General features: G+C 45.6%; 1 protein-coding gene across 5 annotated transcripts in view; it reads right to left on the bottom strand.

Annotated features, from left to right (window-relative positions):
• Nucleotides 1-25,975, bottom strand: part of GATAD2A (GATA zinc finger domain containing 2A) — an 88,660-nt gene that overhangs the window by 40,758 nt on the left and 21,927 nt on the right. For all 5 annotated transcript variants that reach the window (XM_040445039.1, XM_040445042.1, XM_040445040.1 and 2 more), the window contains one exon: nt 20,822-20,910. In XM_040445039.1, coding sequence (XP_040300973.1) covers nt 20,822-20,836 — 15 coding nt within the window. In that variant the 5' untranslated portion in view covers nt 20,837-20,910. Of the gene's footprint in view, nt 1-20,821; nt 20,911-25,975 lie in introns of those variants that run through there.

The following is a 25,975-nucleotide window of genomic DNA, read 5'->3' as shown; positions in this document are numbered from 1 at the left end:
AATGACAAAGCTATAGGGAAGAAATCAGCCTTGAGGAATGAAGCATGACCTACAATTTCTGCAAAAAAGCAGTGAGGAGTTACCTCAGAATACTTTCTAAAGAGCAGGTAAAGGGGCGCCTCGGTGGCTTAGTCAGTTGAGCATCTGACTTCAGCTCAGATCATGATCTCACGGTTTTTGAGTTTGAGCCCCACATTGGGCTTGCTGCTGTCAGTGCAGAGCCCACTTAGGATCCTCTGCCCCCCTCTCGCTGCCCCTCCCCCACTTATGCACCCACACTTTCTCTAAAAAATAAACAAACATTAAAAATAAAAAAGAACAGGTAAAGAGGCTGGATTATTGTGATGGAAAGTTAGGATCTGCTTCAAAACCCCTAGCCAGTGAGGGTTCTACCACAGGCCCATTCAGGAACTGCCAGCCCACAAAGAGCAACCCCCTCTTACTTAAGGGGGATCCTGTCCTGGCTGTTGCCTGAAGACAGGGGCAGATCCTGACAACAGCAGCCCATTGTAAAGATGAGGCTCCCAGGACTGCAAGGCTGCCTGAGGCACAGGCTGCTACCCAGGAAGCAGGGCTGGAACCCAGATGGCCTCAGTCCTTTCTTCTCACTCTCACAAACACAATTAAGTCACGCAGAGCCTGCTCTAATGCATCCTCAGACAGGGCTGGGCGGGCAGAGAGGTGGCAGGAAGCAACCCAGGTCTTCCTTGCCCCAAGAAGGGAGGTTCCAGTCACTCTAGCGGCTACATAGGCACAGCACAGAACGACTGACCTCAGGTCGAAGAGGCAACCAAATAACAGGTGGAATGTGGACAAGGGGCTTTGGGTCAATGCAAATTGTAAATGCCTCTACCAAAAGATACTTTACTTTTTAGTAAAATGCCACTGTCTAACTGATCTGAGAACCTCAGGTGGAAAACCTCTTCTAAGGCAACTCCAAAGAGGTGAATGATGCAGGAACCAGAATTTTTAAACAAGACTCAGGAAACCAACAGAAAGCACCTGGCACAAGTTGAGCACATAATGCCAGTAAACATATTTTTTATCATAAAAAAAGTTAACTTAAAAAAAAAGTAAACAAACACAAGTCATGGAGCCATAACTCTGAAGCATTATCATTATCTGTACCAGGAAATGCTATTTATATTACTCTGTTACTAACATACCAGCAGGAATACTATCAATAACATTCCTGTTTCAGGCATGAGAAAAGTGGACTTGGGGTGCTCTTTCCAGAGCACAGAAGAGTGAGCATGAGGAGGTGGAAGAAAAGAGGGTACTAAGTGTGGACTGTCCTCAGGGGGAACGTGGAGGGGTGGGGATGAGGGGAGATCCAATTTGTTCTAAAGGATCATCTGGTTGATATGGGTATAGACTGGAGTAGGAGATGGCAGGGAGAGCAGTTTGGGGGAGACTTCTGTATCTTGTGGCTCAGGATGGGAAAGAGACTGAGAAGTGGGGAGATATGACCAAACCCTAAGTATACTTTAGACAACACAACATACCAACAGCTGGACAGGAGGCAAGAAAAGATTGCTTTGTTTTATTTTTGCCTGAGCAACTGGATGGAATTGGTTTTCTGAAATGAGGTAAGAGCAGACCTGGGAGAAGAAGGTTGGAAGCAGGGAAATTTGGACATGGTGAGTAGGAGTCTACCAGACCCACACAGAGAGGCCGAGGAGTGTCTACTGACAGGTGGAAGCCTGCACATGGGGCAGCCACTGTTTTCGGCAGCACAGAGCACCCCTCCCTGTCAGGAAAGAAGGGCCAGTGAAGCGTCCAATGCCAAGTTGGGTGACGATGAGGTCCAGACACTGGTTTCACTTGGCACTGGCCAACCTCCACACTGCGACACACAGGCCCTGCCAGGTGTGCAGTTCCAGCAGGCCTGCAGCCAGGCACCCACCACCACAGTGCCCCTCAGCAGATGCACAGTGCAGGTGGATCTTTGTGCCCTGGTGGTCCTGAGGCTGGGGCTATCTATGATGCCCTTCTGCATGATTTCTCTCGTCTCCTGCCTGGACCCAGGAATCCCATTGACCCTCCCAGACACAACAGCCTGCAGAAGCTGCAGAAGAGAAGTCCCAGACCTGTACACCCTTCTGCTCACCCTCTGGAGGCTCCCTACATTCTTGAGAGTCAAAGCCAGGTACCTGGGGAGGGGACGGGGAGAGAACAACTAAGCTAAACTTTGGTGTCAGCAGCCTCTGGTTGACAGGCACTTATCTTCTCTTCCAGAACAGAGAGTTCACTCTGCTCAAGTCCTGAGCCACTTCCTGATGCCTCTCTCTGAACGATAGTAGCAGGGATGCAGTGGCTGTGTTCTGGAAGGAACGCACGATAAAAATGCCAGCTCTCAGGTTTTAAACGTCAAACCCTGTTAAGGCTGAGTACAAGGGATGCAACTTAACCTGGGGAATAGAAGGACGATCCCAACAGCCAGCCTCTACTACCAGACACAGGAGAGAACAGAGGCCAAATCTCAGGCAACAATGGGCTGAGAGAACTTGTTAGTCTTTCAGCCTCAGTTTCCCTACCCACACCTCATAGACATGCTATGTGAAGAAACAGTGATATTAGAAATAATTTGAATGAGGGTCGCCTGGGTGGCTCAGGCATCTGCGCATCCGACTCTTGATTTCAGCTCAAGTCATGATTCCAGGGTCGTGGGATCAAGCCTCCATGCAGAGCATGGAGCCTGCTCGAGAGTCTCTCCCTCTCTGCCCCTCTGCCCCACTCACATGCACTCTAAAATTATAAATTAAAAAATTTTTTTAAAGAAATGACTTGAATGAGGGGTGCCTGGGAGGCTCAGTTGGTTAAACATCCAACTTCGGCTCACGTCATGATCTCACGGTTTGTGAGTTTGAGCCCTGCATCGGGTTCTGTGCTAACAGCTTAGAACCTGGAGCCTGCTTTGGATTCTGTGTCTTCCCCTCTTTCTGCCCCTCTCATGCTCATGCTCTGTTCTCTCTCTGTCTCTCAATAAATGTTAAAAAAAAAAAAAAAAGACTTGAATGAGAAAATCAATGTGTAGAACAGTATAATACCATTCACATGGCTTAAAAATGCTTATAATCTTCAGAAAAAACTACTGAAAAAGCTTAATAAAATTAAAAGTGAAAGAAATTAGGCTAAAAGCCACAGCACTCATTTCTGAAGAATTCAGAAACTTTCACTTTCTGTATTAAATTATTTCTCCTAACAGTGACTTTCTATCAGTCTTGTATTCAAAGAACACAAAGATAAAAAGGAGAGCTAGCTAGATAAAATAACACTCCCACATGCAGATGCTGAAAACTTTTTAAAAGGATAAGTGTATAGGGATGAGACAAGGGGAGAGGGCCCTTTGGAGGGAAATGCTCCCAGGCCAGAGGGAGAGTGCTTTATAATGTAGGAAAATCAGGAGGCTGGCTCCTCCAACAGGCAGAACCAAGAACATAAGACAAATATGCAACCTTCAGTGGACTGAGAGGTGCCACTGCTGTGACTTTCCCACTCATTGTTAGCAAGTGTCTCAGCAGCTTAACAGTCCATCCCCTGTGTTACTTACTAAAGCAAATCTCAAGCTCTACACAGTAAACTCAAACCCCTCAGCTCATCCCCGCAACCCACCTTCTACCTGGGCCACCAGTTGTACGGAATGGCTGCCAGGCCACAGCATCAGTGTGGGCTCGCTCTGAGGGAGCCCATGTCTCACACAGTTCCACAACAACAATCCCCATACTATTCAGCAGCTTCATCTCTTCTCCCAGCTTGTTGCTAGACTCCTCCATGGCAGCAGCTTTTTTCTTCCCATTCACCTCCATATTCAGTGTGGAGCAAAACAATATGGGTTCGGTACGTGCTACTGAGTTAAACCTACATTTCTGTAGATTATCCTCATGAAACGTACGATTCCTGGGGTTTGCCTTATAGGTCAAAATGAAGCAAACAAGTACTTTCATTAAAAACTCTGCCATTTGGACTTTCTGAAAGGCGAATATATAGAGTCCCACAGACTGAGGCTGAGACAAGGAACAGGAATCTGGGGAGATGGTCCAGGCATGGGTATAGACATCAAGAGCCAAGCCGCTGAGCAGGGATGGTCTCAGACAGAGGAAGGAGCCACCCTGAGTCCTGTGCTACAGGTTTGTTCAAAAGAAGAACTAAGTCTTACTTACTCACTGACTGAAGCTGGGTTCTTAACCCTTAGTGGTCTGAAAACCTAAGATACTCCAAAAATATAGGCACTTTCTCTCTCATACACCATTAGGAAGGCACTTGGTTTACCTGCCTGGCCAGGAGCTCCATGGGCCCTCAAAGACCTGGACTAAAAAGATGCTAGGGAGACCCCCTCCTGCAACAGTCCAGTGACCAGGGCAGTACACATCATCCCAAAACTTAATCATGAGATTAAAAAAAAAAAAAAAAAAAAAGACAAAAACCTGATTTTTAAATGGTAGCAAGTTAAACAGTTAAAAAATACACAAATTCTACCTGAAGCCTAACCCCTCACCTGAGGGAAGACCTGGCATTTGCTGTGGCTGTTTTCTGAGTTACTGTGACATGCTGGAATGAGGCTGTCTGACCCCAGGAGAAAATGGTATGGCCTGGAGAGGGCTTGGTGCATATCTGAGGTGTGTGCATTTTAATTTTATGTATGGTCAGGTGCTCTTTTACTGAGAGCAATCTTCTGGATTTATCTAGTGAAGGAGTTGGCAAACTTTTTCTTAAAGGGACACAGTAAATATATTCAGCTCTGCAGGTCTTTCTGTCTCTGTCCTGATTACTCAGCTCTGCAGTTTTAACAATATGTCCTCAAATGGGTATAGCTCTGTCCCATTCAAACTTTATTTACCAAAACAGACCACCAGCCTGTGGGACATAGCTTCCCAACCCATAACCTAGCACTTTCCTGGACAAAATTTCACACAACCACATACAACGTGTATGTATCATGCTCCAATTGTGCCCTAATACATCAATAGTGTTGAAACAAATCTGCTTTTCCAGGGGCGCCTGGGTGGCGCAGTCGGTTGGCGTCCAACTTCAGCCAGGTCACGATCTCGCGGTCCGTGAGTTCGAGCCCCGCGTTGGGCTCTGGGCTGATGGCTCGGAGCCTGGAGCCTGTTTCCCATTCTGTGTCTCCCTCTCTCGCTGCCCCTCCCCCGTTCATGCTCTGTCTCTCTCTGTCCCAAAAATAAATAAACGTTGAAAAAAAAAAATTAAAAAAAAAAAAAAATCTGCTTTTCCAAAATGAGCATTATCACAGAACTGACTGCAAAGAAAAACAGGTTTCAAAAAACAACTTGGACATGTAAATTCAATCTGAGCCCAGGACTCAAGGTTAACCCTTTTTAAAAGTCAGAAGAAATCTAGTTTCGAAAAGTGCAGAGGGAAGAGCACTCACTGAAGGGTCAGTCTGTTTCACTACCTGGGTCAATTTTATTCCATCCTAAAAGCCCTACACACTCTCAAGATAAATAGGTCCCTCGTATAAGGAAATTATGTGCTATAAACTCGATTACTGCAGTGAATCAAACTTTAACCCAGTTACAGAAACAAGCAGTTCCTCAGCACCCATGCCTGAGCATCAGACCAAAGCTCTAAGGAAGAGCACAGGGAGATGTGAATAACCTTGATGAGCACAGGGCTGGGAGGGGGTGGGGTGAGCCCTTCTTGAAATAGGGTTGTTTGGGACGCCAGTATGGCTCAGTAGGTTGAGCATCCAACTCTTGATTTCAGCTCAGGTTATAACCTCATAGTTCGTGGGTTCCAGCCCCGAGTCAGGTTCTATGCTGAAAGCACAGAGCCTGCTTGGGATTCTCTCGCTTGCTCGCTGCCACTCCCATGCTGGTGTTCTCTCTCCCCGCCTCTCAAAATAAATAAATAAACTAAAAAAAAAAAGAAAAAGAAAGAAAGCAAGAAAGCAAGAATAGGGATGTTTGAGCTGGGATACAGAGTATGACCTGAGGGGCACCTGGGTGGCTCAGTTGGTTAAGACCTGACTCTTGATCTTGGCTCAGGTCATGATCTCAGTTCCTGAGTTCCAGCCTCGCACTGGGCTCTACACTGACAGCTCAGAGCCTGCTTTGGATTCTCCCCAACCCCTCTCTGCCCCTCCCCCACTCATTCCCCCCCCCCCCCGGTCAAAATGAATAAACTTAACAATAACAACAACAACAAACAGTGTGACTTGAGCACACTGGGGCTGGTTTGCTAGAGACTTGGGGGTCCCTGGGAATGTTGTGCAGTAGGAAGGGAGGTGCAAGGCCCAACTTCTCCAGGTAAGCAGGACTTCACCCTTGAGGACTGGGAAGAAAGGGGTCATCTGTGCCAGGGAAACTCTTGAGAAGGGGACGGGGGAACAAACAGGGGGATGATGCAGGTCCATACCACAATACCCCCAACTGTCCCACTCTAGGGAAGGTCCTGGGCAGAAGGCTGCACTGTCACAGCATCCTGTCCCACTGAGATCTCTTAACAACGACAATCCTCACTTGGTGCATTCTGCCTGTGGCTGCAGCTCCATAGCCTACTCCAGCCCGGGGACAGCAAGAGAGCCCCAGGAACCTTCCTGGGAACTTTCAGGGGCTCAGCCTCCATCTGGTCACTGCCTTGGTCCTTCAATTCTTCTGACCTTTATATGGACACTGGGCCTGACTAGTGGGCATATCACTTCACCCCCCAACCTGGTGGTGCCCTGTCAATCCTACACTGGGGCTGTCTGGACCTGGGGTCTCTTTTTTATTTTTTTTTTTAATTTTTTTTTTCAACGTTTATTTATTTTTGGGACAGAGAGAGACAGAGCATGAACGGGGGAGGGGCAGAGAGAGAGGGAGACACAGAATGGGAAACAGGCTCCAGGCTCTGAGCCATCAGCCCAGAGCCCGACGCGGGGCTCGAACTCACTGACCGCGAGATCGTGACCTGAGCTGAAGTCGGACGCTTAACCGACTGCGCCACCCAGGCGCCCCCGGACCTGGGGTCTCAATGCAGGTTTTCCTAGCCTTCTGCTTCGTGTTAAGAGAAACCAACACAACTCACCAGGTGGACAATCACTTTATTTTTTTTTTATTTTTTTAATTTTTAACGTTTATTTATTTTTTTGGGACAGAGAGAGACAGAGCATGAACGGGGGAGGGGCAGAGAGAGAGGGAGACACAGAATCGGAAACAGGCTCCAGGCTCTGAGCCATCCGCCCAGAGCCCGACGCGGGGCTCGAACTCACGGACCGCGAGATCGTGACCTGGCTGAAGTCGGACGCTTAACCGACTGCGCCACCCAGGCGCCCCGACTATCACTTTATTAAAATGAGACACGTGACCAACAAATTCTTCTATCCTACTGAAGGGACTCACTCACTCTTTCAAAGGCTTCTGACAAGGTAGACAATCTTACTGTCAGCCTCCAATGGCCATGGCACCTGGGCTCCAGTTTCTGGGGAAGCTGAGGCAGTGAGAAGAGAGGGAAAGGGACAAGGAACACACAGCACCCCAGACTTGGGATCATTTGACCCCACTCAATGCATACCCTATTGGTAGAAGCAGCACATGGGAAACTGGGGCATTGACAAGACAGCTCCCCATATCCCAAGGCTGCAGTGCCCCAGGCTAGTTGCACACCACACAACCTTGCACCACAAATATACATATATGTAAACCCACATTCATGCATACTCAGACACAAGTGCCCACACATGCACACCACATGCACTCACACACGTGCACAGTTTTCCTCTCCTCTTCCCACTTCCAAATCTTGCCCAATTGTGTCAGAAAAGGTCTTTCTCTGTTCAATTCTGAGCAAAAGATCAGCAGTTCTTATGTGTGATCAGTATTCATTCCACTCCTGATCCCCCTGTCCCGAAAAGGAAAACCCTAAAGTACAAAAATTAGATTAGAATCATCAACTTCTAAAACCCATGAAAAAACCCAGAGCCCTGAGGGACCTCAGGTGGATCCCCATGCACCTCAGCCACTTCAGCCCACACCTTCCCAAGCCCTATCCAAGACAAACAATTTCACACCTGGCTGGAGCAGCAGAGTTTTCAAATCACTAGCACTGAAACCATGCTCATTGCTACTACTTTGTGCACACAGTAACTTAAGCTTCCAGAGAAGGCAAAGAACCAACTGCTGCTTACAGTTGTTTATCTGAGTAATGCCTTAACCCAGAAGGGAATTTCTGCAGCACAGGAGGCTGGTCAGTTACTAACCACCTAGGACACCCCATCTTCTAGTTCACAGCCTGTGTGGCCCAGCAGGATGCGGATGCTGTCAGACTCCTAACAAATACTGCTAATGCAGCAGACAGTGACCTCTCCAAGGGACCAGTGACCCAGGGGGTGCCTCATATGTAGAGAGCAGAAGAGTAGCTCAGGGTCCCCACCTTCATGGGAGCATAAACCCAGTAAGGGCTGTGAGATGCATGTGCTCATCACCATGTTATTACAAGTCTACACCAGAAAGTAGTTCACCCTGCTAGTCCAAAAGAGGAGGGGGAAAAATATAGAAATGCTTCATTTGAGCTGGGCCCCAAGGGCAGAATCTGGACTTACAGAGATTGAGGAGGGAGGAAAAAATGCCAGAAAAGATGAAGTGACAGAAATACATAAACACGTGAAAATCCATCTCCAAGAAAAGTAAATGAAACCAAATAAAAGGAGATCCAAACTTTAAACAAGGATTTTTTACATGAGAGGAGATCGTGTAGAAGAAAAAAACATCCCTGTTGGAAAGACCACTTATATTCAGTGTGAAAAGGCTCAAGTGATGACAGGGCCTCCCATGGACTTCCTTGGGCACCAGATGCCCTCCAGGACTCCAGGGACTGGGGGTAGGGTGGAGGTCAGGACCAGCCATCAGCCTGTGAGAGTGAGAAGGGCTGGAACCAGCAATTGGGTCCTAAAGGATGGGTGTGGAGGGAAGCACTGAGAGCTGTGAAATGGCACAGAGTACACTCCAGACACATACACACAACTTAAATGAATGCCTCCAGTCACTCCATCAAACAAATCAATCTGAGCACCAGCACTACCTTCAGAGGACCTCCCTGTTCCCAGTCCCTATAAGTGCTCTCCACTTAACCCTTCCAGGAAAAGACACCATTTGTAAATGTAGCGCTCAGCATGGACCAGGAGCCAAAAGGGAAGGTTAAGTTCAGGAGCATCTCAGCCTCCTAACAGGGAACTTTAAACATCTCAGGCATGCCCACACACCACACTCCATCTGAATGCTAATGACCCATTCAAATATAAACCTGTTACCACCAACAGGGTGGAGGAGTCAAGCAAGGTAAAGTCAGACCAAGACCAAGACCAAGACCAAGAAGTCCATCCTATCTGGTCACCTTCAGTCCTTGGTTCAAGAACCAAAAAGAGAAACAGGTTGTTAAGTGAAAAGAATAAAAAGAATCAGCACCACATTTACAAATAAGCACACATTTACAATCTTGATTGTTTGTTTTTAAAGATTTTATCTTTCTTTTTTGTTTTGTTTTTTGAGAGAGAGAGAGAGAGAGAGAGAGAATATATGCACACGAGCCAACAGGGGAAGGACAGAGAGAGAGACGCAGAATCTGAAGACAGTCTCCAGGCTCTGAGCTAGCTGTCAGCACAGAGCCTGACACGGGGGCTCGAACTCCCAAACTGTGAGATCATGACCTGAGCAGAAAGAAGTTGGATGCTTAACCAACTAAGCCACCCAGGCGCCCCAAGATTTTATCTTTAAGTAATCTCTACACCCAACATGGAGCTCCAACTCACAACCCTGAGATCAAGAGTGGCATGCTCACTGACTGAGCCAGCCAGGATCCCCTACAATATTGATGTTTTTTTAAAGTGGAGGACTTGTAATTGAGGTCTCTGAATTAATGTTTTGGGATATATTTAACAAAGTTAACCTGGAGAGCAGAAACCAACATACTTAAGTGGTGGCCATCAACATTTTAAAGACAAAACCTTAATGGTCTTCAGATTCCTAAACACAAATCACAGACTGCCCAGTAAAAGAACACAGCACCGGTAGTATCTCACTCCAGCATTGTGTGTGGGAACAAAGCAGGTTTTGGGACAAGTCGTCTCCAGAAAATAGACAGTCACGAGGCCGGCCTGCTGACAGTTCTCTGGGCTGTTCAAACTCACCCCAGGGATGTACAGGGCCAGGCCTGGGACATTAGGTCCCCAGGCCTCAACCTCCATCCCTAGAGTCATGGGAGAATGGGGGGGCACAGGGAATGGGTACTAGAGAAAGCACAGATCCTATCCTGGGAAGATAATGTAGGGAATATATTTTTATCTTCTCTCAGACACAGCTGATCTTCCTGCAAACTTCTGGAAATAGGGAACAATGTAGACCACACAGATCCCACTCAACTCCGCCTGCACTCCGGCCCCATGCCTTGGCTTCTAAGCACCTTTTCCCAAAGACATGAGATCGAAAGCCCATCTTCATCTCCAAGTCATAGCACACAGTAGGAGAAGGTGCACTTATACTGATCACAAGTTAAGAGTGGGGAAAGACTGGTAACAAGTGTCTTTAAAACTATCAGTAGCTCCCCTAGGCTCACACTGGAGATAAGGACTTGGCTTTTGTGTTTGCTCTCTCAAAAGTGCCCAGTGAGCACCCAACACCAACCACCTGGAAGTGGACCCACATGAGCATCTGAACTGCCAGCAGCCAGGGCCATTGGGCCAAAGCCCAACCCTGCAGCCAGAGAGGAACAGATGCTGTTGGAGAAGCACATAACACAGAAACAAAGGTACTGCCTGTGAAGGGGAATCTGAGCAATATTAAATGTCCACAGGGAAATAGCAACCAGGAGTCCCCCTGGTGCGGGATGTCACTGTGAGGGCGAGCTGGCTACATTTGCCTCCCACGGGAAAGGAACAGCCTCTGTTCCTTCCCAGCTGCCTCCTGGGCCATGTGCCTCCATGGCCTACAAAGGGTTACACCTGCCGTTTCCATGCCATCTGCAATGTGCCCATCGGGTGTCACATCACAAAATTGGAAGTCTTAACCCTTCCAGTGCCAACTCCCTCAGGGCCTGGCCAAGACACAGCTCTAACCACCAGCTCCATTGAGGCCCATGGCTGGAAATGGCAGGGAGGTTTTGCACAGACAATTGCAGGAAGGGCCAGAAAAGCTACCTCCATTCCTAGGAGGAGACAGGAGTAGAAAGTAGGGGAACCAAGGGTGCTTCTTTTGTCATTTTCATCAGGGGGCCCAGCAATGTGGGAAAGCCTGGAGGCTCTTCCTGGGCTTCCTTTGTCAAGCTCCTCCCTGCACATATTCTGTGGTGTCAGAGCACACTGGCAGCTGCCCCAGGAGGATCAGAGCCAGCAGGGAAACTTACTTCTAAGACTAATGTAAGTTTCTGGTCTCAATAAAGTCCATGGGCCTAAGAAACAGTTCCTACCAGCAAAAAGTTCTCTTAGCACTTTCTGTACAGCTGTAAGAGCTGAACCAGAAATCCCACATTTAGCTTCTACCCTGTAAGTGGAAATCTTCCTCTTGGGCAGGGAGCTGTTCAGATACCTACAATAAGCTCTGGGAAACAGCAGAACTGGACTTGAACGTATCATATTAGTGGCCCTTCTGTAAAAGATACTGTTCAAGATAAAAACAAGGCCCTCACCACATCCTTGAGGTCTGGTCAGCCTCTCTGACCTCATCTGCCATCTGTGCCCCACCAACCCTGGACCCCATTCTCTTACGTCACACTGACAGTCTGGCTGCTCCTCTGACGGTTAGCTCACTCCCACCCCAGGGCCTTTGCACATCCTGCTTTCTCTGCCTTGAAGTCTCCTCCCTCCAGGTCTCTGAACTACCCTCTTTTATAGGTCTCACCTAAGAAACCAAAATGGCACGTAGCTCCCTTGGTGGACCTCTAACCTGTTTTCCACTTCATCACCACTTAACATTCTATTTATTTGTGCCCTCCTAACCCCATCTCCCATAAGAACATGGAACACCTCTTTGTTCACTGCTACCATCCTAGGGCCCAGGATAGAATAAGGGCTCAATACATAGGTGTTTAACACACAAGAAAAAGCATTTTCAGAATTCCCAGGTATCATTCTCCCTTCCTAAAAAAAAAAAAAAAAACAAAATGTCTTCAGGCCAATTAAAAAAATAAGGATCAAAAACAAAACCCTTACCTCATAACAAAAATTAACTCAAAACAGGTCAGAGACCTATTAAAAACTAAACTTATAAAAACTCTTAGAGAAAAGCTGAAGGGTAAAATATGACCTTGGATTCAGCAAGATTATTAAATGTGACACCAAAAGCACAATGAAAGAAAAAAAAAAGAAATTGGACTTCAACAAAATTAAAATCTAATGTGCAAAGGACACTAATAAGAGAATGAGGGGTGCCTGGCTGGTTCAGTCAATACAGCAGGCGACTCTCGATCTTAGGGCTGTAAGTTCAAGCCCCACATTTGGTGTAGAAATTACTTAAAATAAAATCTTAAAGGGACCCCTGGGTGGCTCAGTCAGTTAAGGGTCTGACTTTGGCTTAGGTCATGATCTCGCAGTACACAAGTTCGAGCCCCAGATCGTGCTCTGTGCTAAGAGCTCGGAGCCTGAATCCTGCTTCAGATTCTTTGTCTCTCTCGCTCTTAAAAATAAATAAACATTTAAAAAATTAAATAAAAAAAATAAAATCTTTAAAAAAGTGAAAAAACAACCCACGAAATAGGAGAAAATTATTTATCTGATAAGGGTGTAGTGGCCAAAATATACAAAAAACTCATAATTAAACAACAAATCCAATTAAAAAACAGGCAAAGGACTTAAATAGACATTTCTCCAAAGAAGATATTCAAGTGGCCAATATTAACACATGAAAAGATGTTCAACATCATTTATCATCAGATAAACGCAAATCAAAATCACGAGATACTACCTCAAACCCACTAGGATGGTTGTTAACAAAAAAAGAAAAAAGAAAAAACAAGCGTTGCCAATGATGTGGAGAAACTGGAACCCTCATACACTGCTGACAGGAGTATAAAATGGCGTGGTGACATGGTTAACAGTCTGGCAGTCTCTCAAAAAGTTAAATACAGCATTACATATGACCCAACAATTCTGCTAGGTACACAAGCTAAGAGATGTGAAAACATATTCACACAAAAATCTATACACAAATGTTAAAAGCAGCACTATTTACAATAGCCAACAAGTAGAAACAACCCAAATGTCCATCAACAGATGAACAAATGAACAAAATGTGATATATCCATACAATGAAGTATTATTCACTCATAAAAAGGAATGAAGTTCTGATTCATGTCACAATGTGGATGAACAGTGAAAATACTACGTTGAGCAACAGAAGCCAGATTAAAAAAAAGGCCACATAGTATATGATTCCATTTATATGAAATGCCTAGAACAGGCAAATCCATGGAAACAGAAAGTAGACTAGTGGTTCCTAGGGCCCTGAAGGACACAGAGATGAAAGAGGAGATAGTGACTGCTAATGGGTACAGGCTTCTTTTGGGGATAAAAATGTTCTGGTATTTGATAGTATTTGATAGAGATGATGGGTGTACAATATCATGGATGCATTAAATGCCAATGAATTACACACTTTAAAATGATTAAATTGGGGGAGTTTTTTAGGTTCTGTGAGTCAACCATCCAGTTCTCACAGAGTCTGAGGTCACAACAAGCCCACCCCACAGGTGGGAACTAAGAACCACCTCCAAGCAAAGGAAAGCTGATGCCTGGTTGTGTGGCCATGTGGTACACACAAGAACCAATCTAGCAATGGGGAACCAAGGCAGAAAGAGGGTAAGGCCTCAGACAACTGGGGTCACACAAACCACCACCATCAGAATACAATTTAAGTCAGGCTCATCGTAGGCTTCATACTGTCTAAAACCAAAACAACACATGCTACGGTTTTACATTAACACATTACTGGGAATGTGCCACCCACCTCAGTCTCACAGGTGTTTTATTCATCTGTCCAAATACCGGCTTAGTTTCTACCAAGAACAAGGGGCTGACTGGGCCCCTGGGACACCCCGGGGCCTCCTCCCTGGAAACCCTGGGAAGATATGCAAGGAGGCAGGTGCATGGGCAGTGGACATCAGGCGGAGAGACACACAGTGAGGTCCCTATCACTCTGAGAGTTGCAGTGATCCCTAGATCACACATGGAATCAAACCATCTACTTTATCCACTGGCTATAGCTGCTATGGACAAATGACACCAAGAGGGAAGTGAGACTGGTCTCTAATCAAAATTATATTATGTCAGAAAACAAAGTATGGGATATCACAGAGTCAGTACTGAAGTGAAGAAGCACATGCAGAGGTAAGGTGAGCTCCAAGCACTGGGCAGGGAAGCCAGGGGCTCAGAGATAGGAAGGTGCCATCAGCATCGCAGTGCATCAGGTAGAAACCAGAATGCCTGGTTCACCTCAGTTTTCCTCACCTGTGAAATGGGAAATGCTCTGACGGCTCCGTGAAGGGTAGCTGTGAGTATTATTATTGAAAATAAGACTGCTGGAAACGGAAGTTGTTCCACCTGACAGGCCACCAGCCACAGCCCCTTAGCAATTCCAGAATCTCTGCTGAAAGTATTCTGCTTAAATTTTTTTTTAAATTTTTTTTTTTAACGTTTATTTATTTTTGAGACAGAGAGAGACAGAGCATGAACGGGGGAGGGCAGAGAGAGAGGGAGACACAGAATCGGAAGCAGGCTCCAGGCTCTGAGCCATCAGCCCAGAGCCTGACGCGGGGCTCGAACTCACGGGCTGTGAGATCGTGACCTGAGCCGAAGTCGGACGCCCAGCCAACTGAGCCACCCAGGCGCCCCTCTGCTTAAATTTAACCACAGTGGCCGCCACCCTTTTGTAACAGAGGACTCCCCTGCCCTGGGTGATGTACGTGATAAAGCTCCCTGAGGAATATATATGCCTGGGTCAAGCCCATTTTTCAAATATTTGATTACGGAAAATTGCAGAAGTAGCAATGCCCTCAGAGGTGGCACAAACAACAGGATTCACAGCGCACATGCACCACCCAGGCTGCAGGTCTTCCATACACTGCTCCTTTCCCCCACACCCCACTAGCTCCTGTGAAGCAAATCCTACACAACATTCATTTATGAATGCACTGGTCAGTATTTGTATCTACAAACCACTACAATTCCGTGACCTGACCTCCAACAATTTAACAAGCATTTCTTAGTCTTTGTCAGAGTCACACTTGGTTGAAATCTATAGGTCCTCCCAAAACCTTTCCTTTCAATCATTTATTTATCTTATTTCCCCACAGTCAGGTTTGCTGGTGGCATCCCCGTGGCATAATGCAACATGCCCCTGATTTACTATAAACTAGATTCTGTGGCCAAAACAAGCACACATCCTTCCAGTAGCACATGTACCCTTCTTGGGTGCAAGGCGGCCACTGATGATCACTGTCTGGACTCACCATTTCATTAGGTGTCTGAAAACTTATAAACTTCTAATTCCATCATTTCATTTTAATTAGCCAGAATATGTCAATAGCAGCACTGTCCACTAGCCACATGTGGCTATTTAAATAGACTAAAATTAAATAAAATTAAAAGTTGACTTCTTCAAACGATTCCAGGTGCATTGGACAGTGAGGGTACAGAGAGTTCCAGGAAGTTTTGTAGGGCAGCACTGATCTTGTTCTCACCCACTATTTTGTTCCTCGAGAGTTCAGTCCATCGAAAAGAGGATAAATGCTTGTTTCTCTCCCTTTATTTACCAATTTTCAAAATGAGTTGGTTCCTTAGCACCCCCCCAAAGAGGACCAGCAAGATTCTTCCTTTCCTTTGAGTACCAATATAAATGAACCTGTTGATTTTTAACACATTTGACACTCCAAATTGGGAATCTGTTCTTATTCATACTCCCCTGTCTCACCCTTAGTAGTCTTACACATGTTCCCAATGCAGATTTAGAATTAAAACATTTTAACTTAAGTGCCTTGATTTTATACTTGCATTTTTCTTTGGTGCTGAAAATTCTGGTTCTTAAAGACATTAATTACTACTTATTTGTTATCTCCTATAATACAGTTGTCCCCACTTATCCACGGTTTTGCTTTCCACGGTTTCAGGTACCTGTGGTCAATCACGGCCCAGGAGCAGATGATTCTCTGACATATCATAAGGTCAATAGTAGCCTAATGCTATGTCACAATGCCTGCGTCATTCACCTCACTTCGTCTCATAACACAGGCATTTTATCATCTCACATCATTACAAGGGTGAGTACAGTACTAAGATTTTTGAGAGAGAGGCCAAATTCACACAACTTTTACTATAGCATAGCTATGATTGTTCTACTATTAGTTAGTTATTGTTGTTAATCTCTTATTGTGCCTAACTTATAAACTAAACTTTATCATAGGTCTGCATGTATATAGGAACAAATCACAGTATATATAGGGTTTGATACTATCTGCGGTTTCAGGCATCCCACAGTGGTCTTGGAAAGTGTTCTGGTGGGTAAGGGGGTAAGGGGGCACTACTGAAACAGTAGTGAGTATTGGTATTATTAACCTAAAACCAAAAATAATTCTTAAAGATAGTTACTGATTTTTTTAAAAAAGTTTTTGCCCTTACGGCATATCTCACTAAAACATTTATAGTCTACTATGTTTAAAAGTTGAGCAAAGGAAATCCTGAAACATTAGTTAAGTCACAACTTGAATCACAACTGACATACACCTAGATTCATTATTAATTTCCTTTTGCTTTTTAGGGTTTGCTTCTCTCCACCCGCCTCACAACTTGCCATACTTTTGTTTCATAATTATGTAAAACACCCATCTGGTGCTACACAGAAAAGAAAACCAGAGACATCTCCTGGTAACCCTGTCCTCTCTCATCCCTCCTCCTAGAAATAACCATATTGTTCATTTATGGTTTGTATTCCATATTTAAAAATAAAATAGAAGCAAATACACATACATCCATGTCCCTCCACCTTTCCTTGGAGAGGTAAGCATACTGTATCTTTTTATCCTCCACCTTGCTTCTTCCACTTCTCATTTCACCCTAGAAATCCCATCACCGTGACATAAGGACGTCCCTTCTTCCTTTGCTCAGGGGGCTTGATGCCATCCCCACCCAGGAGATCCATCCCCATAAGTCTCCAGCCCCAACTGACAAATATCTAAGTCATTTCCAGCTTTGTTACTTCAGAATGTTAGAATGAACATCCTTGTCACAATTCTTATGTTTGACAGTGTATCTTTGTGATACATTTTTCTAGAAGCGGAATTTCTGAAGCAAAGGGTAAACAAATCTCTCTCTGAAGAGCTGTGAGCCTCCAAAAGCAATATATGGCAGTGCTTGATTCCCATCAATAGACTGGTATCCACCTCTGGGGACAAAAGGTCAGAAATGTTGTCTTGAAACTCCAATGAGCATTATTCTTAGTATGAGAAAGACTTGAGCATCTTCTATACCTTTGGTAAGAGCCATCTGTACTCACTTTTTCTGTGAACTGTTTTTCTCTAAGTCACACCCATTTTTAATCCTTAACACCCAACATAAGGCAAAGTCATTCAGCACATGAGCAGTGTGTACCTGCTGAATAAACAGGACCCCTGACAGGCAAAAATTGAGGGGCAGATGCCACATCCATTAGCCCAAGCAGGCAGTCTGACCCAAAGTGTGCATACCTACAACTGTGTACAGTGTGGGGCACTGTGTGGGGGCTGTGTGCATATGTCAGGCTCACCAGGAGCCAACCCTCCTCCTGTCTTGCTCCTCTTCTATGCTTACTAAGTCCTGGGTGGCAGAAATGGGGAGACCCGAGGTGACCACAGGCCACGGTTCAACTGAAAGGGGGTGCTGGGCTGGTGTTAAACAGAGAAAACAGAAGGGGTGCCTGGGTGGCTCAGTCAGTTGAGCATCCGACTTCGGCTTCGGTCATGATCTCATGGTTCATGGGTTCCAGCCCCACCGTCAGGCTCTGTGCTGACAGCTCAGAGCCTGGAGCCTGCTTCAGCTTCTGTGTCTCCTTCTCTCACTGCCCCTTGCCTGCTCATGCTCTGTATCTCTCTCTCAAAATAAATAATAAAAACAATTTAAAAAATTAAAAAAAGAAAATACAAAATCAATTTGTTGAAATGACTTACACCCCACAACAAAGAGTACACAAGCTGACATATTTATAAATCCTTAAAAAATAATTACTCAAGGGTATTTTTTTGCCCATTTGACATTAGCCATCACATGCCATGACTATTCACAGACTGTCCTTTCCCATCAAACCCCTTCATGCAATGGCTGTCTTCCTTCCTGGACAGGGAAGGAGGAGGTCTGTTTTTTTCTTTTTCTTTCCTTCTCTCCACCATCTTTTCTTTCTCTTTTCTTCTTTTCTTTCCCTCTCTTTCTTTTCTTTCTTTCTTTCATCATTCATTCATTCTGCAAGTACTTACTGCTCTGACCATGGTTTTTTTTTTTAACTATTTTTTTTTTATTTTTTAAATTTTTTTAACGGTTTATTTATTTTTGAGACAGAGAGAGACAGAGCATGAACGGGGGAGGGGCAGAGAGAGAGGGAGACACAGAATGGGAAACAGGCTCCAGGCTCTGAGCCATCAGCCCAGAGCCCAACGCGGGGCTTGAACTCACAGACCGCGAGATCGTGACCTGAGCTGAAGTTGGACACTTAACCGACTGAGCCACCCAGGCGCCCCTATTTTTTAAATGTTTTATTTTTGAGAGAGAGAATATGAGCGAGGGAGGGGCAGAAAGAGAGGGAGAAAGAAGATCAGAAGCCAGCTTTAAGCTGACAGCAGTGAGCCCAATGTGGGGTTTGAACTCAAGAACCATGAGAGTATAACCTGAGCTGAAGTAAGATACTCAACCAACTGAGCCACCCAGGATCCCCTGACCATGTACTTTTGAGTTAACAAAGGACTAGGCAGAAGCAGGAGCACCTAGCCTAGGACCTCAGAGAACCCTAAGCTAGCCTACTGCCTTCAGACAACAACCGGGACTGCAGGACAAAGGCAGTCACTCATCACACTGGGCTGAGCTTCAGGTGAGACCTTTTCCAGATGTAAAGTTCCATGATTTTTAAATGCTAATGTCTAAAGATAGCCTGATGACAGTCAAGTGCCAGACCCATCCTCTAAGGATGCCCCACTATGCTACCAACACCAGGTAAGAAGCCATTAGGACCAGGTATCAAGCATCATCAACACTGGTGATCCTCAGTTAGCTCTAGGAAACCAGCATAGACTTTAGGTCACTTCTTGTCTCCAGAGGGCTCTGAGGGTCTCAGGTAGAGCTAGGGCAGGGGGCGTGTAAAATGGTAGAGCTGCCATGACAACAGTCTGGCAAGTCCTCAAAATGTTCACCAGTTACCATATGATCCAGCAATTCCACTCTTAGGTATATACCCAAAGGAACCAAAAACATATCCACACAAATTGTGTTCACAAATGTTCATAGCAGCACTATTTGCAAATGCCAAAAGGTGGAAACCACCCAAATTTATCCTGATGAATAAATAAGTGGTCCATCCATGCGATGGAATTACTCAGCCATAAAAGCATATGAAGCACTGAATCATGCTACAATGTAGATGAACCTCAAAAACATTACTCTGAGAAAAGCCAGACACACACGTTATATAGTCTATGACTCTGTTGATATAAAATGTCCAGAACAGGCAAATGTATAGAAACAGAAAGCAGATAGATTAGTGGGAGACGGAGGAATAAGGAGATAAGGAATGACAGCTAATGAGGATGGAGTTTCTTTTGGGGGTGATAAGTGTTCTGGAACTAGACAGAGATGATGGTTGCACAACTCTTGAATATACCAAATAAATAAACAAACACTGAATTTTAAATCATAAATCGGTGAACTGTATGGTAAGCAAATTATATCCCGATTGTAAAAAAACAAACAAACAAAACTAAAGCACTGCTAAAGCTTTTGTTAGAACATTCTGGAAATGTTTTCCTGCTAACAGGAATACTTGACCATACTCTTTTTTTTTTTTTTGCTATATGCAAGTAAGAGCTGAAACCTCACAAAACCAACCCCAACTCTCGTCTTGAAGCAGGCAAATCCAGGCAGCCGGTTCTCACCCCATACAGCTATGCTGTTAGAGAGACATGCACCCCTCAGCAAGTCACCTGCTGGCTAGCCTGTAAAAGCAGCTGACCAACTCAGGAGGTCCTCCAAGCTGTCTTAGAGTTCTAAGACAATTCCCAGTTCTACCTTCTTCTCTAGGTAGGTAGTTCTGGGCCAAAACATGGCTGGCCAGACTCTGATGGTAACAAGATAAAAATTCCACCCAGGTCTCAGGCTCTGCCCTGCTGGGTCCTTTCAGCCCTTTGAGAATCCTAAGCAAGGGGTGAGGCCGGCTCAGTTTCCTCACAGGTGTGAGTTGGGGTAAGGGCAACCAGTTCCAAGCACACTACCGACAGTGGTGAGGGAAAAATTCTACTCATTTTGGTTAGTGTTGGGAAATCACAAAAGTGGCCAGAGGGCAAAGGCCACCTGGATAGGATTAATTATCCTCTTCCTGATCTTCCCAGGAAGGTTTATCCCATTTAGGCCTGGGCTTTTCAAGTGAGTGAACCCTGAGATAGGAGGGGTGAGCAAACAGCCTCCCTGGAAGCAACAGGCAGGGCCTGGGTGATCCTGTGGTGACAGCCCAGTACACAATTCTGGAGGAACTTGACTCTCTATTTCCTCTAGGAGGTAGCTGTAAGCTTCTGAAGCAGTGCTCAGTTTCAAATGTCCAAGGAGCTAAATGAGGTTCACTGGACAAGTCAGAGCCTTCATTCCAGACACCAGACCTCAACCACTCACCTGGCTTCTGGGCATGGGATGCTGGTCCTACCAGCTGGCCATGGCGGCAGCTACGTCAAAAGGCAACTTGTGTCAACGTGCTGACCAACCTAAAAAAAGGACAGAAAAAGAAATACTGAGTTTCCAAGGAAAGTTTCTGGAATGTATGGACAATTTTCAATGTCTCTGACCCCTGGAATTAGTAAAAATTTAGATTAAAGTAAAATTTAGATTTCAGAGCTCTGCCTCTACTACCCTCCACAGGGAGGCAGGCTGAGGAAATAAATTTCAATCACTCTCTGACCTATGACCTGATGCAGTGCTAACCAATAAACACTAGCATCCCAGACACTGACTTCAGCAATATGGACACAGATATGAGGTGGTAACATGCAGCCACACACCAACATACTGAACACACCACAGAAAATGGCTCAACATTTCAGTTATGACAGTAATAACATTAATAGCAGAAACAGTAATACTTAGAATTTAACAGGTGCTTAGTAGCAAATTCCAGTTACTATGCTAAAACTCTGTATCTCTTTGAATCCCCAGAACAACCTTGGGGTTACATGATCATCCCCATTTTCAGATAAGTGATCTAATGTGTCTAATATTCAGGAATTTGCCCAGGGTCACCCAGGTCTCCCTCTACAGACATGACTTCTTTGCTCCCCGGTCCACACACCAGGGAAACCACTCACCATTCCAGGCAGTGCAGGGTTTGCCCTCAAGAAGCTGAGGGTGCAATGTGCCTGGGGCCCAGGCAGACTTTACCTCCATAGGGCAACTCGAAGTTTTACCCCAGGGATCATCTCCACAGGGATTACAAAACTGCCCAGGGAGGAAGGAAGTACCTGTTTTACAGACAGGAAAATTAAGGAACAAGAATGTTCAGAACTCCCCCAAGGTCACAGAGACAGTGTGGCTCCAGGACTTCCCCCTCCTTTATGACATCAGACACGCAGGGCTCCAGGCGCAGAGGCTAAACCTAGAGAACCAGCCAAATCCCAGACTCCTAGGCAGTGCTATCAGTTGTAGCTTGCCAAATATTGTCAGTATCACCTCTGTTGTCATTCTTTGAGCCCACATGACTACCAGGAGGCCTGGCTCTAATATGAAACCTTTATTTTTAAACTGGGTTCACAACAATTCACAGTTCATGGATAGCGAGAATCACTCCCATGGGAGAACTTGCAAAATAAGCAAATATCAATGAACTCTATGCAAAGACCTTTGGGCACCAAGGAGCACACATGGCATCCTCCTCAGTGAGGCCCAGGGCCAGATGTAGCCACCACGAGGGCTAGTTCCTGGGGAGGGGAGCGCTTTCTGCCACTCCTTTTTGGCCCCATTCAGGCCAAACAACACAGTGGACACCATTAATCCTAGTTCTTTCATATCTCTTGAACCATGGCCTCACTCTGCCATGGAGGGGGAAGCCCAGAAGGAGAGGCTTTCTGAGCACCTACCCTCTTCAGAAACAAAGTCAATACACACAAGTCAGCAGTATTTCCACACATTTTTTAAAATCCATTTACAATAGCACATATATGAAATACTTAAGGATAAATTTAATTTTTAAAAAGATGTTCAGGGTGCCTGGGTGGCTCAGTTGGTTGAGTGTCCGACTTTGGCTCAGGTCATGGTATCACAATTAGTGAGTTCAAGCCCTGTGTCAGGCTCTGTACTGACAGTTCAGAGTCTGGAACCTGCTTCGGATTCTGTGTCTCCCTCTCTCTCTGCCCCTCCCCCACTCGTGCCCTGTCTCCCTCCCTCCCTCTCTCTCAAAATAAGCATTAAAAAAAAATATGTTCAAGACATATCAAATAGAACCACAATAACACATCACTGAGAGAAATAAAAGAAAACATAAAGGAAGATATGCCTTGTCCATGGATCGATCAGAAGATATCAATTATCTCCCAAACTGATCCACAGATTCAATGCAGATCCAATCAAAAACTCCCAACATGTTTCTTTTTTTTGGTAGAAAAAACAATCTGATTCTAAAATTTATATGGAAATGCAAAGGAACTAGAATAGTGAAAACTGAAAAAGGCAAACAAATTTGGAGGACTTATCCTACCTGATTTCAAGATTTATCATAAAACTACAATAACCAAGACAGTGTGATAAAGACAGACAAGAGATGGAATAGAATACACCCATGCACCTGTGTACAACTGATTTTTGACAAAGATCCAGTATCCTACTCTGCAAGACTGCAAGACCACAAGACACACTGGACAAAATTTTCCTGGAGGGTTAACCCAGCAAGGAAGAAGGCCTTCTTAATATGTTATCACAACACACACAATGCGTGGATGAAATGCAATGTGCAAGAAATTTTAAGGTAAACTCAGACTTTCATACTCAAACATGGCTTTTCCCCATCTCAGCTCATGACAGATCCAGTCTTTCGGCTGCTCAGATTAAAACCTTGGGCTGCCCTCTTGATAAGACTACCCCACCTTCCAGTCCATCAGGAAATCCTTTTGTTTCTGCCATTAAACACATTTGGAGTCCAACAGCTTCTCACACCTCCAGTAGACACCATGTTTGGCGTTTGCCCAGAGTGAAGCCCTACTGTCTCCTGGCCTGAGGCATGCCTCCTGCTATCCTACCCTAGCCATGCTGGCTTCCCGGCCACGCCTCCAACACACCAGGAACTCTCCCTCCCTTTTTATGTTTTAAACAAAATTCCAGATACTTTATCATTTTAACAATCACTTCTCCAACTGGCATCCCAAATTGAAAATGATCTTTGAAAACATAACTACCATATAATAATCCCTAAATGTCAGCAAAAGTCCAGTTCATATTCAGCTTCACACAATTTCTCAGAAATGTCTGTATATGGCCTCTTACAACAGTAGCTGTTCGAGTTTTTAATACTATACCTGCTCCCTCAGCCTCAATCACTCTCACGCCCAGATGGCAGACCCTTCCATGCCCTCCCCCATGTTACCGCTCAAAATGTCTCCTTTGCAGAGGTCCACCCTGCTCCTTCTCTCCCACAGGCCTGACCTCTCTGCATATTCCATATAATGTGGTACTGTATGGACTTTCTCACCCAATAAGAACATAAATGCCACAAGTAAAGGGGTGTCTTGTCTGCCTGATGTGATTGTATTTCAAACACCTAGAACAGTGTCGGACACACACCAGTGCTTGATAAATATTTATGGAATGAATGAGCTGGGATGATTTAACACTGAAGGAGAAGGAACCTATCTGAGAAGCCCACACAGCAGCAGCCCCTCCATACAATTAGTGCAAAATTCACAAAGGAGCTGAAACCAAGCAGAGATCACTTAGCACCATCAGAACTAGGGATATTTCTCTAAAATAAACTGTAGTTGCTTTTTACTGATATATCATGTGGACTATTTTGCCATCTACCCGCACTGGCTGGATTTAGAGAGCTTTTACTGTTTTTATTTCCAACCCATACATTTAAAATAGTATCAAGTAACCCTTAAGTACACAATTACCAACTCATAAGAGACTCTTCCACTCCCTTGATAAATGATTATGGGTTGGCTTTGACCCCACACCTGGGTACTGTGGCGCGTGTGCGTGCGCGCACACGCGCGCGCGCACACACACACACACGCACTGCAACCCACCCAAACACAATGATTTCCTAGTCTAAAGGAGATCATACTTGGTAAGAAGGCAGTCATAGTAATTTACATGAAATCAAGTCACTGCACTTTGGGCAACAGAAGTCCTTTGTTGCCATTTCATCCTCTCTAGCTTAGACAAGTGAGATTGGCTCCCTTTAAACTTGAGGGGAGGAGCACTGGGCAAAACCTGGCTGCTATCTGGGGAACTCCAGTTCTGAGGATACACTCGGGTTGCAGCACCCATGGTCAGCACAGGGATGAGTCTCTGGGGCCATAGGCATCTGACGGGGAAGCCTAAGCTCTCCAAGGCACCCCTGGAGGGCCCCATCATCCCTTCTGAGGCCCTGCTCTATAGAAGCTGCACACCTCTGGTCTTCTTCTACCACCATCTGCACTCACCAAACAACTGTGCTGTGTAAAAATTTTTCAACTGTGTCTATAACTAAACATTTACCACCCTGGCTCTAATCCAGTCCTGGAAACATGACATAAGGCCAAAAAACTCCAAGAAGAAACCCAACAATATCCCTCACCTTCTCCCACCTCTAAGTCCACTAAGTCTACTAGCTCCATGAAAACTGAGTGCCCCTGAAGAATTACCTAGACCCTGTCTGGCAAAGGTCTTAGTGACTGCACCACCAAATTGTCAAGGAGGGGACTCCCTGGCCAGCCCTATCAGAAAGGGAGAAACTGAGGCAGCACAGTAGTAAAGCATCTCAAGGAAGCCTAGAGGTCACACCATGTGCTGGCTGGTTCCATGTGCTGGCTGGCTGGAGAATGATTAACTTGGGCCGAAGATTCCATTTTCTAATCCAGGGTCGGCAAACTTCCCTAAGTTGTCCTGGTGAACGGTATTCCTGGAACACAGCCACACCCACCGGAATATGCACTGTGTACAGCTGCTTCCACCCATAAGGCAGAACTGAGTAATAGAAACAGAGGCAGTACAGCCCCAGAGGCTGAAAACATGGACTACCTGGTTCTTGAAAGCAGGAGGAAACTGCAGCCCTGGCAGGCTGTGCTGAGTATCAAAGGGACAGAGGTGACCCAGACACAGTGGCACAACCACGACAAAAAGTCAGGGCACAGGCACACCAAGGAGATGCTCCAGCTCTGTATCAGCCCCAGGGCACAAAGCAGTACCTACTCTCTCCAAAGCATGGAGCCTCATTAACCCTATGTCCCCATGGACTAGGGGCGGGGGCGGGGAGAATGACTTGGCATACTAGCGAGGCAAAGAACCAGCCCCATGAGGGCCAAGGAGCCAACGGTAAGGCCAGCTACACAGGCCCATCCTTGGCAACCAGAACTGGCCTCTCTCCGCTGTCAAGGGGAGAAGGCATCCACTGGGGTAACAGCCAGTTTGTGCCCTCCAAGCCCCTGATCTATCCCTGCCCTCCTTCCCTTGGCCACGGTAACCATGGCCTCACTGAGGGATGATGGGTCATCCAACTCCTCACACTGTGCCAGTGCACAGTGCAGCCTTTCCTAAGGCCCTCAATACCCCCCAATGCTTGTAACATCTTACCGTGACCTTTGA

The sequence above is a fragment of the Herpailurus yagouaroundi genome, unplaced genomic scaffold (assembly GCF_014898765.1).
Source record: "Herpailurus yagouaroundi ecotype Mexico unplaced genomic scaffold, PumYag 193, whole genome shotgun sequence".
Lineage (NCBI taxonomy): Eukaryota > Metazoa > Chordata > Mammalia > Carnivora > Felidae > Herpailurus > Herpailurus yagouaroundi.
The sequence above is the reverse complement of the archived record's forward strand: the minus strand, read 5'-3'. Positions and strand labels throughout refer to the sequence as shown.